This window comes from Panthera uncia (assembly GCF_023721935.1).
Source record: "Panthera uncia isolate 11264 chromosome A3 unlocalized genomic scaffold, Puncia_PCG_1.0 HiC_scaffold_11, whole genome shotgun sequence".
NCBI lineage: Eukaryota > Metazoa > Chordata > Mammalia > Carnivora > Felidae > Panthera > Panthera uncia.
Genome location: NW_026057578.1, coordinates 15,039,067 through 15,052,562, shown reverse-complemented (window position 1 = coordinate 15,052,562; position 13,496 = coordinate 15,039,067). Strand labels below are relative to the sequence as shown.

The following is a 13,496-nucleotide window of genomic DNA, read 5'->3' as shown; positions in this document are numbered from 1 at the left end:
TCAACAGGTTAAGGGAGACTTCCCAGATCCCAATGCAAAGGAAATTGCTGGTCACATTCTAAAGCCTGGTAACTGGGTATTTTAGAAATGTCATCAGAAGAAGACAGCCCTCGAGCCCTGTTGGAAAAGACCCTACCAAGTGTTCCTGATGACTAACACTATTGCAAAACTAGAAGGCATTGACCCTTGAGTCCACATTACACAGCTAAATGAAGCTCCACCTGTCACCTGATCCTGTGCAGACACCGGAGATCTCCAAACCAGGTTGGCAAAGGAAGAGAAGTAACTGACTTCTAGGTAGACTACTTCCTCCCAAGATGACTGATCGACTTCATACTTTAATTAAACGCAACACTCTTTCTCCTTCTTTTCCTTTCCTTTGCTCTGGCATTGCCCTGGAAAGTAATGCCCTCATCTGTATCTCCCAGGTCACTGCTAAGGGGATTAGCATCTAGTTTTTATCTCAGGATAGCAGAAAATCTAACTGTGCTCCTAATGTTTCATAAGCAAAATGAGACATTCCCTAAATTTACATCATGAGTTACAAGGACCTACCAAGAGGCTTTCATGATTCAGGACTCACTCCTTTTGGCAGGTTCCTACCTCCCTGGTTAAGGATAAATATAAATGAGGCTGTGATCAAGAACGTATTAATTCTTGAAATTGTTGCAAAATCTGCTGCTAAAGCAACAGCTGCCCAATGAAGACCCCTTAGACTCTCTGGCCAAAGTTGTTCTTGATAATAAAATAGCCCTTGATTATGTTTTATCTGAACCAGGGGATGTCTGCTGTGGCCAACACCACCTGCTATACCTGGATTAACACTACTGGGGAAGTTGAAGTTCAATTACATAAGATCACTTAGTAAGCTACTTGGCTTGAAAGAGCGATTCCTTCAGTGGGGTCTTTCTTTCACTTATTTAATTTTGATTGGCTTGAGTCTTGGGGACCACGGCTTCGAAGGGCAGACCAAATATTGGGAATTATCCCGTTTATAGTAATCATAATCATACTCTCTCAAAAGCTTTAAATGTGTGTTCATAGCCACTAACCACCAAGCAAATGACCTCTCTGAGACTGAAATGTCAAAAAAGGAACAAAGATGACCAATTGAAAGCATGTGAACCTGAAGTCATAACCTGTGATTATCACAGCGATCAACCAAAAACATCATGACCTGTGAATGCCACCCAAGGGATCAGCAGAAGCTGCAATAACTATAGAATAGCCGAGAGTAGAGCTAATGCCTTGAATTTTGAGCCCATCTCTCAGTTAAGCTGAGATTCTGGTCAAAAGAGAGTAATTTTAAAAAGAAAACCACAGGCCCCAAGTGGCTTCACCTAGGTTCAAGCCCCAAGTCAGTAAACCAAGACTTAACACCCAACCTGACTGCAGTCTCAACCCCCTAGAAATGTAACTTTTCACTAGTCAACATGGGAATTTCCTGCTCAGCCCTAGGAAACTGACCGATTCACCCCTTCTATTTCTCTTAGGGAGGGTGACCCTTGCCCAAGACAATAAATAGATACTTTGTTAATGATTTCCTTTTTTCTGCTCCTTCTTTACCTTTAAAAACCTTTCCTTTTCTGTAGCCCCCTTTGGAGCTCCCCTCTACTTGCTGGGTGGAATGCTGCCCCATTCATGAATCAATTAGCAAAGCTAATTAGGTCTTTAAAATTTACTCCATTTAACTTGTGTTATTTAACACCAGGAAGTGGCCAATCCCTGACTCAGACCCAAATGTATTGGTTCTAAAGCCTCTGCCCTTATTACCTTTTATGGAGAAGGGAAATATATATATGCATGTTCTTAGCACACAGCCTAGGATCACAAAAGTGAAACATCTTTTCATGCTGTCGGCCATTGGCAGAGGAAACTCTTCTCCATCTTCTGGCCTACCCAACCCCCCTCAGCTTCAGACTAAGTGGCATTCCTGCAAGAAGCCGGAGCCAACCAGTAGGGAAGGTGGGGCGGGGTTGGGAGGTGGGGGGTGTAAAGGCCGGGGAGGAGCATGGCTGGGCAGTTTCCCTGCCTGGGTAGCTGTGTAAGAAAGAAGCTGTGCCCAAGGCTGAATACAGCCCAGTAGCCAACTGGGTCCAAAGGCTTTTAGCCTTTTGTATGCCCTAGACTGAGTTTCAGGAGTGTGCCTAGTGCTGTCCCCCACCTGGCTCCTGCCTCATTGCTGCTGACTGTTCTCCCACCTCAGTAAACAGCCCTGACCCCCTGCAACCATGGCACATCTCTCTTCCCCAGGACGGGCTTGGGAAGTTGGGGGAGGGATTCTCGACCTCTTTTAGCAGGAGCCATCTGTGAGGACAGTGGCCTGATATATTCATGTCACCAAAGCCCTACTCACCGGTCATCCCAATGGTCAGTGCCCTAGATACCCTCTAGCCTCCAGCAGCAAAGACCTCCTGGGGCTTACAGAGCCTCAGATTGTTGGTGCAGGAAGGGTCTTGTCTAATGCCCTGGGTAACCCTAACCTTTGCCAGCCTGGATTCTAAAGCTTGGGTATATACTTACCAGGCTCGTTGGTTACAGGAGGCACCATTCATCGAGCTCTCACACTCGCTGATGTACAACGTGCTGTGTGTCCAGGCTGGAGTTCCTATGTCAATCAAGTGGACCCAGCCCTCAGTGAGTACACAGCGGGTCCATGGCAGTAACATTACATTCATGTTCTCCCTGAATTCTTATACGGTCACCATCTTTGTGGATGACAGAGTGGAAGCTCAGAACAGGGAGGTGATTCATTCAAGTTTCCTCAGCTGGGACATAATGAAGATGAAATCATACCCAGACCCCACCACCGCGCAGTCAACGCCAGATGGCTCCTTCCATTTCTCTGCACCAACTGTCTTGCCCGATATGTGTCACGTGGTAGGCACCTAGTGAATATTTATGATGGAATGGGAAAAAACACAAGGGCTTGAAGGGAAGGAGATGTGGGTCCAGAACCTTGTCTCTAGAGCTTTGCATGGGACCTTGAGGGAAAGGTCGAAATCTCTGACTGGCATATACAGCTGATGATAATGGTAATTCTCGATTCATAGCTCTGCTGGGAAGATGGATGAGACTCCATGAGACCATGAGTACTGAGCCTGGCACACAGTCAGCCCTGACAGAGTGTTGGTGTGGAAAAGAGATGGAGAAAAGAAAGAAAGAAAGAAAGAGAAAAGAACAGACAGGACAAGACAAGGTGAGGGAGAGAGAAACATGTCCAAAATGGTTTGAGGCTCTTAAAGGGGTTTCACCTTCATGGGCCTCAGTTTCTGTGCCAAATGTGTTCATTTATTTAAAACAACTGCTTTTTCCGTAGCCCCTACCGTGTGCTCTGTATCACTACACTAGCCCTCCATCACTAACCCTTCAACCCTTCAACACGCTGATCTAGCTGCCCCAAATCTAACCACTTAATCCCCAGGCTCTACAGCTTTTTCCTGTGGGCCCTGCCCTTCCCTCTCCAGGCATTACAGGGAGACTCAGGAGTCAGGGGCCGGGCCCTCGCCACCGCAGCCGGGTGCTCAGGCCCCAGGGGGTAGGAGGGAAGGGAGGAGCGGGACAAGGGTCTGGCCGCAGCTGGTCTATAGCTGCGCCAGGCCTGGAAGCTGCTCAGGTTCCTGGTTCCCACCGGGGCCAAGAGCGACATCTGATCCTGGGGGATTGTGAAACGGAGTGAGGTGGCAGCCCGCCCGCGGTGGCCGCTGAGCCCTCTCCCCCCCGCCGGCGTCGCCCCACCCCTGCCCCACTCCTCCCCGCGCGCGTCGTTAAATCCCCGCATCCGGGCGGCGGCTCACACCAGCACCCCGCCCGGCGCAGCACCATGCCTGTCTGCCGCCCCGGCCTGCACGCCGTCCCCCTCCTCCTCGGCCTGCTGCTGCTCGGCCTCTCCCCTGTCCCAGGTGAGCCGGGCGGGGGAACCCCGGCGCCCAGAGGGGACGCTCCCGGAGCGCCAGGACAGGCCCGGGGCTAGCTGCACGTAGCCTCTCTGAGAGCTGGAGGAATGGGGATTCCTGGGGGCGGAAGTGGGGACGCCCATGAAGACCAAAATTTGAGGATTCCCTGGTGCCTGAAGGTGGTGACCCTTGGAGCTGAAGGTGTGGGGTCCAATGTGCTGGAGGTGGGGGAGACCAACGAAGACTGAAATTTGGGGCAGAGGCTCTGTGCTGAAGGTGGAGACTTAGTGGCGGGTGGGGGGACCCTCTGCCGACACATCAGAAGCTTCTAGATGCTCAGCTGTGCGGGGGGGGGGTCCCCCGAAGATTGAGGGCTCTGAGGACAAGGGTTAGGTAAACCCTGTACTCACAAGTGTCGGGGACCCCGGGCCTGGAGGTGGGGCCCTCTGAAGGCTGTAAGGGGGGCGCCTAGGGCCAGAGACTTAATTCCTAGGAGCTGGCGATCTGGGGCCCCAGGTGGGCGTCTTCCGGGACTAGGGCTCCTGGCCCCACTGACCGTCGGCCTCCCAGGCAGAGAAGCGGAGAAAACGGGCGTGTGCCCCCAGCTGCAGGCGGACCAGAACTGTACGCAGGAGTGCCAATCGGACGCCCAATGCGCCGACAACCTCAAGTGCTGCCAGGCCGGCTGCGCCACCATCTGCCACCTGCCCGACGGTAACCCCGGGGCGCCCCGAGCGGGGCGGGGAAGGGCGCTGTGCGCTGGAGGAGGCAGAGCGCCGGGATCGGGGCAGGGGGACGCTCCCGCCGCACCCAGGGACCCCTGCAGAGTGGAGACGGATGGAACCCGATCCGCCGTGCGCTCCCTCTCGGGGCCCCGGGCCGGGAGGGGGGTGGGTGGGGGGGGACAAAGGCGTCGCTGAAGCGCAGCGGGGGAGCGGGGGGAAGGGAGGTCCCCCACCCCTGGCCGGATTCCATTCCCCGGTGCGTGACGGATTTCCGGGCAAGCACAGGCTGGAAGGTGTTTCCGGAGGTCAGGGCACCCGGTTCGCAGTTTCCTCCGCGGCTGGTTGGAGCCGCAGGGAAGCCCGGGGCAGGCGAGTGGGCTGGGTCCCAACACCTGGGGCGCTCAGGCCTCTCGGAGTCCCTCCCCTGGGGCGTCCCCCAGCTCTGGCGGAAGGACTTGGAGCGCCTGGCCTGGCAAGACTCCCCTGGCTTCCCCTGTCCAGACGGAAAGACACCTTACAGAATTAGCGGAGCGCCGAGCCCATCTTAAAGATGTGGTTGTGAGCGTCAGAGAAAGGCTCTTGCCCAGGCCGCACCGTCACTCCGTAGCTCCGCAAGAGTCATAGCGAAGTTCAACTTTTGCCCCTTCTTGGAAGGCTGGTTTGAAGGAAGTTAGGACTCCTCCCAGAGCACCCCTTCCCCCTTCCTCCTCTTTAAAACAATCTCTTCCACTGTAAGGAGAGAGAGGGAACTATGTGAAGACCTGGGGGGTCCACAAAAGGTCCTTGCTAGAGCTTACCCTCCCACCAGGCTATGGGAACGGTCATCAGAGCAGGGAATGGGCTTAGACAAGGTGGAATCCAAGCTTCTCACTTCTCAGAGGGAAAACTGAGGGCTAGAAGCAGGGATATGACCTGGGGTACCCAGGTATTGTGATTACTGGTCTTTATCCAGGATACAGCCCTTGTATCTTCATGCTCTGTTATTTCTCCCAAGATACCAGTAGTGGCTGGGACTGTTTATAATTAGAGACCTCAGATTTATGAGCAAGGAAGCGGAGAGGTGGAGGGACGACTGGCCCATCAGCTGGCTGATCAGCTGCCCATCAGCAGCTCCCGGGTCTGGAGGCCTCTAACCTGGAGCACAGAGAGGAGGACCAGCAGGAGAGGTGGAGCTTGAGAGAGAGGAAGCACGAGGCAGACACACAGACAGACAGACGAGAGAGGTCCTTGGGGACAGAAGGAGTGCCTGACTGTTAGGTGCCGTCTTCTCTGGTCCCTTGTCTCAGATGGACAGACTGAGGCAGGAAGAGGGACGGAGCCAGATGGCCTCCTGGACTAGGATCTTAGTTCTGCCATCTGCTAGTCATGCGATCCTGAGAAAGTCGCTTTACCTCTCCAAGCCTCTGCTTTTTCTTCGGCAAACTGGGGTTAATAATCCCAAACCCTGTAGGGTTAACGTGAGGGCTAAATGAAATAACACACTGAAGATGTGTTTGTGGAGAGTAGATACTCTATACACAGTGGCGCGATTTGTCGGTAACCCTTTCCCGACTCCCTTTTGTCCCAGAGAAGCCCAGTATCCAGATCTCCTGCCCTTTGCAAGGGAATGGATTTCTTTGTGCTAGGAAATCAGCCACTCCTGTCCTCCGCAGCTAATCAGCCACTTCTGTGCCTGTGTTTGACTTTTGGCTGGGCTTGCTCCTGGGGCTTCTGGGAATTGAGCCCAGCTCCCTTCTCCTTGACCCAGGAAGTTGAGCATAGGGTGAGTGTGTGTGTGTGTGTGTGTGTGTGTGTGTGTGTGTGTAAATGGGTGGTGACAGGCTGGGCTCGGGTGTTGGTTTTGCTTCTTGCCAGCGGTGTGGTGTTGGTGGCACCTGTCTGTGCCTCACTTTCCTGGTCTGAGATAGGAGCAGGGTTAGAAACAGCCCCGACAGAGGAAATACTTGATGTGAGGATTAGAGGAGGTAATGGATCTACACCAAGAACACTGTAAGCAGCACTTCTCTGCGGTGTTGTCTGTGAGTGAGCCATGGATGAGTGAGTGTATGTGGAGGGGGGGGGGCGTGGAGTGAGTGAAGAGACCTTGGGTGTGCAAACCCTCACACGTGCACAGCTTACGAAGCAGGAGGGTGTCTGGTGCGCAGACTCTGAAGCCCGATTCCTGGGTTTCCAGTCCTGCCTCCATGGGTGGCGTAATAGACAAATTACTTAACCTCTTGGTGCCTCAGTTTCCTCATCTGTAACATGAGGAAATATTAACAGTACCTCTCCCTCTTGTAGAATTATTGTGGGGATTAGAGGGGTTAATATATGTCGAGTGCAGAGAATAATGCCTGGCACACGGTAGGAGCTAAGCAAGTGCTAACTCAGCAGTGCTCATTCTCATCACTGTGGCAGAGCAGTTTGGTTCTCGGTGAGGAGCGCACGTGCATGGCCCCCATGGCTTCACAACAACCCCATGATGTGGGCAGCGCTGATTTCACATAGCACCCGAAGGCACAGCGGCTCTGGGACATTTCTGCTCTCCACGTTAGGCCGCAGAGATAGGAAAAGGCAGAGCTGGGCCTCGACCTGACGTCCTGTGATTTCAAAATCGAGGATGGAGGGAGCAGGAGGAGGAGGGGTCTGCAGACGGTCTTGCTAGGCGACTCTGGGATCAACTCAGACAGGCGGGCAGCTCTACTGTTTGTGACACGGGGGGGGGGGGGGGGGGGTGCCGGGAGGAGTGTTCATCTCCCGGCATCCCCTCTGCCCACTTCCCGTTGCTCCTTTTTCTCCCCAGAAAAGCAAGGTTCCTGCCCCCACGTGAACACTGACTTCCCCCAGCTCGGCCTCTGCCAGGACCAGTGCAAGGTGGACAGCCAGTGTCCTGGCCTGTTGAAATGCTGCTACAATGGTTGCGGGAAGGTGTCCTGCATCACTCCCGTCTTCTGAGGTAGGTGGGGGGGGGGGGGGGGGGGGAGGGGGGGGGAAGGAAGTGCGCCGAAGCCTATGGGTAAAGATGGTTGAAAAGGAGGACCTGGCGAACACAGCTCTGTTCACGTCTGTCCATTTACTTGCTTTCATCCAGTCAGCAAGTATCTGTTATCTGTCACGTGCCATGCACGGCTCTGGGTACTGAGGGCGGCCCATGAGCGAGCAAATCAGACAAAAACTCTGACGGGTTTTATGTGCTAATGGGCAACAAAGAAAAATAAATAAGGAAGTAGATTCTGTAGAATGTTCGAGGGAGAAAAGTACCCCGGAGAAAAAAACGAAACAGAAGGGGAGTAGGGGTGGGGCAGGGTGGGCAGGAAGTGGGGTTGCCGTTTTTTTTTTTTTTTCCCCCACAGGAATGCTCAGGGAAGGTCCCACCCAGAAGGCAGCCCTTGAACAAAGACTTGCCAGAACTTGAGGGAGGGAGCGTGAGGATATCTGGGGGGAGTGTCACAGGCAAGGGGCAGCAGGTGCAAAAGCAGGAGCATCCCTGGTGTTTCATGAAAAGCCAGGAGGCTGGGTGAGAGCGAGGAGGGCACAGGAAGAGGAAGGTCGGCCAGGGGTAAGTGGAGCATGTCTTAGGGGCCTGATAGGTCATTACAGGACTTTAGTCTTGACCCAGAGATGTGGCCGCCATGGAAATGGACGTGCTCCGACTCAGATTTGGAAATGATTGCTCCGACTGCCGGGTGGAGAAGAGGCTGTAGAGGGGCAGTGGCAGAAGCAGGAGACCAGCTAGGAGGCTCCTGCGAGAGTCAGCTGGGAGGTGATAGACCAGGGGAGGCAGGTGGCTATGTTTGGGACGTATGTGAAGGCAGAGGGGACAGCTGATGAATTGGGCTGTGAGGGAAAGAGATTTCTTCTGTTGCCTTAGCATGCACTTAGAAAGTCAGCAGTTGGGGGAGCAGCTGTGCCCTGGGAGAGAGGACAGTGGACAGTGTCAGGAGCAGGTGGGGAGGTGAGAGGCTCTTTGCATGTGGCCAGTGGGAGGCCAAAGGCTGATCCTTAGTTTCGCCCAAAGCGTGGCTTTTCAGGACACACACGGCAGACATCAGACGTATATTTGAAGTGTGAGGGGCGCTTGCTCTGTAGCAGGCCGGGGCCACATCTGGCCACCTCTGGTGGCTCTGCCCATGTAAGGAAAGGATTGTGGAGCCTCTCTTCCTCTAGTAACAACTAAAAATAAAACAATATCAAGTCCTAGAGTAAGTGTGAGGAAGTAAATACAAGACCCCAAGCTCGTGTTTGGTTGGCCCTTGGGGACGTCGGGCACTGTGACCAGGTCTCTGTGCCAGGTGCTGGGGCAGAAGGTGTCCACTGCTCTTCGTCACAGGGCTTGCAGCCCCGTGGCTGAGGCAGACGGATGGACGGACACTCCGAGAGCCTGTCATCAGTGCTGCACTGAGGGAAGGGTTGAGCGCTGGGGGAACAGGAGAAAGCCTCATGGGGTGGGAGGTGGCGTGGTGGTGGGAGGGAGCAGGCTTGGCAGAGGGATGATCCTGGCCAGTCCTCAGGGACGACTGGAAGGTCGGTTGTGGGGTGAGGTGCAGGGGGAGCAAGAACCTGGAAGTGCCCTTTGGTTGACATCTCAGTATTGATGGTGGGGCTGCCTTGATAAGCCCTCACCCCGGGGGATTGACAGGTCACTGGTGGGGCCCGGTATTGCCCAGGTGAGAGGACTGAGGCTACAGAGAGGGGAGGGTGTGCCCGAGGCCCTGTGGGTGCTATTTCAAGGTGTCCCTTCAGTGCCTGGGAGGGAACCACGGTCTCCAGGGGCCCAGAGCTCTCCAGTGATGCCAGTCATCTCCTGCCTCCCTGACTGCCAGTAGGTGGCTGGACTTGGTGGCCAGGAAGACCCGGGTGTGGATTTCACTTCACTAGCCTTTTTTACCTCCCGGGGCTGCAATTATTTTGCTTGTCAAATGAGATCAATAAGATCTCCTTGACCCGCGAATCCCAGCTTAACCCAAGGAATGGAGACATTCTAACTTCCTGGCGGCAGAAGGGCTTTGAGGGAGATAAATGATGACTGTCCCTCAGGAAGGCCCCAGCGGTCAATTGGGCCACGGTTACCCAGGTATGTCCCGGGCAGGTGTGAAGCAGAAGAGGTGAGTCCAGGACCTGCAGAGAAGTGCAGGCAGAGCCCCAGGGCCTCAGGAAGGTGAGGCTTTGCTGTGCATGTGTGTTGGAAGGGGGGAGTCGGGGGGGTTTGGTCCAGAATTTAAGCTCTGTCTTCTTGTCTAGTATTTTGCGTATTGCTGTTGATGTATTATTATGGTTTTCTTCCTCCAGCTCTAGCCACCACCACCCGAGGAGTGGGGGAGTGGAAGTTTCTGCCCGGCCCTGCCTGGCTCCAGCCCAGCTGGGCTCCCCTCTTTCTGGCTTCTGCACTCCCTCCAGAGCTGAGCACAGCTTCTGTCTTTTCCAACCAATAAAGTGACCGTTTCCAGCACTGGGGGAAGGGCCATGGCCTCCATTCTTAACCTTTCTGTCCCTGTCTCTCCTGACTCTGGATTGATGGGGGGGTGGGGTGGGGTGGTGGTGACCAGGTCATCCTGGCATGAAGTCCAGGGAGGGATCAACTCTGAGACAGTGAACATACACTCAGGGCTTGGCTCGTGTACTACTCGTATAATAGCGTTTTCTTTGGGGAGGTTGGTGGTTGTGCTTTCGGCGGGAGGGACGTGGAAGAGAGAACAGGCTCAGAGATGGGATGGAACGCTTCCAAAGTCACTCCCATTCATTGCCGGGGCCTGCAACACTTCTCTGTGCCCCGGACCCAGGGCTGGGAGACTTGTTTGCGAGATCTCCTGGAGCCACAAAACAACCCTCGATGTAGCTGATGACAGTCCCGTGTTCTAGCCCAGGAGTCTAGCAAGTGACTTGCTTTCGGCCGCATGGACAGAAGTTGGCAAAACTGGGGTCCTTTGATTGGTCCTTTGATTGTTTTTCATTATCTATCTGTTTGTTTATTTATTTATTTATTTTAATGTTTATTTATTTTGAGAGGGGGGAGGGGCAGAGAGGAGAGGGACAGAATCCCAAGCAGGCTCCATGCCGCCAGCGCAGAGCCTGACACTGGGCTTGAACTCACGAAACGTGAGATCACGATCTGAGCCGAAATCAAGAGTCAGATGCCTAACTGACTGAGCCACCCAGGCGCCCCTTAACTGGTTTTTTAAATCAAACCATTATTTCGTACAAGTAATGCAGTCACATGGACCAAAATCCAAAAGGTGAAAACGACAACAACAAAAAGGGTCTTTCACCCTTGACCTCCTCCCCCTGCCCCGTGCCCTACGGAGGCACCAATTCTACCAGTTTCTTCTGTGTTCTTTCAGAGACCTAGCCCTGTCTCAGTCCTCACCCTCTATACCCCTTTTCTTTCCCTCTCTCTCTCTCTTTCCCTGTTTCCCCCACCATCCCTTTCTCTTTTCTCTCTCTTCCCCTTGCTCTCTCTCTGCCCCTTTCCGTTTCCTCATTGACTTTTTTTTTTCTGTTCTCCCTCCATGTCCCTCTCTCTTTATCCCCTTCTCTCAATGTTCCTCTGCCCACCCCAGGACAGCTTTTATCTCCTTCTCTGCTCTACCCACCATTGGATGTGAGAGATCAGGGCAGCTTGAGGGCAATGGTCTGGAGACAGAAGATCTTGGTGGTTTGGTGTTTGGCCAGTCTTATCCTTCTCATCCTCTTGTGAGTCCCTGCCCCAGGCCATGAACCAGGAAAGACCCAGGGCTTCTCCATCCACCCCGTTAGGGATGCAAGGTGAACATGGACCTGTGGGTGCTCAGTGCATAAGGCTGTCCCTTGGCGATAGATGGCAGTGTAGCCTTCTCTTTTCTGATTTCTGTCCCTGCCCAGGCTTGAGTCGCCTGAGCCCTTGCGGGCAGCAGCAAAGGCATCCAGAGATGGGCTCAGTAGAAGCCCCATGATGGGACCAAATGTGTGGCTGCCACCCCCGCCACTCTCCTCACTGTCCCCAGGTTTGTACGGGGAGAGAGCCCTAGGCAGGGTCCCGTCTAACCCAGGGATGGCAGAGGTATGCCTTTTGTATGCATGCCATCTTCCCCTCTGGCACCCACTCTGCAAACCTGCATCGCTCATGCTCCTCCTTTCCCTAACCCAGGCCTCCAGGCAGCTGCTACCAGCTCCCCACTGACCAGGGCCAGCGGGCAAATTTGCTGCTCCCAATTTAACTCAAATGAAGTGCCACCAACAGCATATCAGATCTGGTGGCTGAGATTTCACTGCATGAGAAGGCTGCCCGGGGCCACCCTGAGTTGGGGTCTGAGGGAGATGGACCCTCAGGGCCTCCACCAGAAACTTAAGTGGGGGTGGGACTTTTTTAAGGGGGTCCCGGCCCACGGGCCTCCTGGGGAAGATGAGGTGGGGAGAACCAGGGTTCCTGGAGTTACCAAGGATCCCAGTGATGAACAGGAAGAACTCTGCTGGAAAAAGAGGGTTAAGGGGTAGAGTGGGTCACGTGAGAAAATGGGTGGGTTTGGAGGAGCCCCCAGCCTAGGACATTCCTCTGATCAACTTTTGCTGCCGAGTGGCTGCTGCAGGCCAGGGACTCTGAGGGTCTTTGGTTGAGGGGTGTGAAGAGGAAAGAAGGGGGTACTGCTCTGAACTGGCCCCTTCCTCCCCTCTTCCAGGTCTCGATGAGCTATTTATTATGTAGCCAGACCACAGCCATGCTTAGTTTTGGGTGGGGGGGGTGGGGCGCGGGGTGGTGGTGGCTCCCAGGGCCAGGAGTCCTGATAAATTGCTGGCTCCAGATGGGACTGTCACTCTCGTGGAACCTCCCAGAACCCCTCAGTCCTGCTGACCCCCTCCCACCCCCAGAGTTCAGGGCAGAGTTTCTTCCCGCCTTTACTTTCTCTTACTTCCAACAGCAAACTGCTTTGCTGATGCCTCTGCGCCCCATCTCCAGTCCCAAGGGCTGTTCTGCGGAACAAGCATCTGCGGAAACAAGCATCTGTTCGGCAGGAAAGTGCAGGCTTCGGGTTGGATGGATAATAGGAGGTTATACACAAAAAACTGAAGTTCTAAAAACAGGCCAGTAGAGGATAGCCCTGACTGAGGAACAACATAAGCAGAGGCATTTGCTCACCCAGGAAATATTTATTGAGTGCCTACTATGTATAGATGGTGGGAGGTTGGTACCAAGGAGGTTGTGTGCGTGTGTGTGTGTATCTGTGTCTGTGTGTACGTGTGTGTGCATGTGTATGTGTGTTCATGTGTGTGTGCGTGAATGAACTCATGTTTACCATGTATATCATGTCAAGTGATAACTCAAAGATGGGTAAGAGGACCGGTGAACCCCAAGGTGGGGGTTGAGGTGGGTGTGGTTTCTTTGCAGAGGGTGTTCAGGGAAGGTCTTTCATTAAACATCATTCAAGTACTGAGTTGAGTGAAGGAGGGTATGAGCCATGTGACAGTCCATGGGAAGAGCGGTCCAGACCCAGGAAACTTCCAGGACTAAGGACCTGAGGTCAGAGTGTGCTCTGAGTATTTGAGGATGGTCCAGGAGGCTAACGTGGTTGGAGTAAATGAGGGGTCAGGGGCACGAGGGGAGATGAGCTCAGGGAGGTAGCGCGGGCACAGATTATGGAGGGCGCTGTGGTCACTGCAAAGACTTTGCCTTTTATTCTAGTGAATTTAGGAGCCACGGGAGGGGTCTGAGCAGAGATGTGCCCTGATCTGACTTGTGTTTGAAACGATCTTTCAGGTTGTTACGTTAAGAATAGACTCTAGAGGGCGATGTGGGAGCAGGGAGAGAGCGTTACACTACCGCCACAGGGCAGGGAAGAAATGCCTTTTTGTTCCTGCGTCTTCATCTAGTGTCTTGAGTTCCCCCCACCCCCGCACCCCCCCCGCTCCGTGCAACTGCTGACCG

At 53.9% G+C, this 13,496-nt stretch overlaps 1 protein-coding gene and 1 long non-coding RNA gene across 4 annotated transcripts; both read left to right on the top strand.

Moving 5' to 3' along the window:
* The first annotated feature begins 2,545 nt into the window (after positions 1–2,545).
* Positions 2,546–3,404, top strand: LOC125936544 (uncharacterized). Its single transcript, XR_007462056.1, has 3 exons — positions 2,546–2,637; positions 2,724–2,880; positions 3,054–3,404. It is a non-coding gene; the product is annotated as an uncharacterized LOC125936544 (long non-coding RNA).
* Positions 3,405–3,797: 393 nt separating this feature from the next.
* Positions 3,798–10,054, top strand: WFDC2 (WAP four-disulfide core domain 2). 3 transcript variants are annotated; one of them, XM_049650692.1, is made up of 4 exons: positions 3,798–3,902; positions 4,413–4,610; positions 7,404–7,556; positions 9,690–9,945. In XM_049650692.1, exons 1-3 carry the CDS (start codon positions 3,824–3,826, stop codon positions 7,553–7,555), a joined length of 429 nt encoding a protein of 142 aa, XP_049506649.1. In that variant the 5' UTR covers positions 3,798–3,823; the 3' UTR covers position 7,556; positions 9,690–9,945. The 3 variants fall into 3 exon arrangements, with proteins under 3 accessions (XP_049506649.1, XP_049506648.1, XP_049506650.1); XM_049650691.1 differs by having other exon boundaries at positions 3,804–3,902; positions 9,890–10,054; XM_049650693.1 differs by having other exon boundaries at positions 3,805–3,902; positions 4,467–4,610; positions 9,890–10,054.
* The last annotated feature ends 3,442 nt before the right edge of the window (positions 10,055–13,496 follow it).

What these genes read in the sequence shown, in the direction of transcription:
- WFDC2 (XM_049650691.1), top strand. Translation starts at nt 3,824, where the DNA reads ATGCCTGTCTGCCGCCCCGGCCTGCACGCCGTCCCCCTCCTCCTCGGC. An exon ending in CGGCCTCTCCCCTGTCCCAG is followed by an intron (nt 3,903 to 4,412) that starts GTGAGCCGGGCG and finishes CTGGGGCCCCAG; the next exon opens with GTGGGCGTCTTCCGGGACTA. An exon ending in CATCTGCCACCTGCCCGACG is followed by an intron (nt 4,611 to 7,403) that starts GTAACCCCGGGG and finishes TTTTCTCCCCAG; the next exon opens with AAAAGCAAGGTTCCTGCCCC.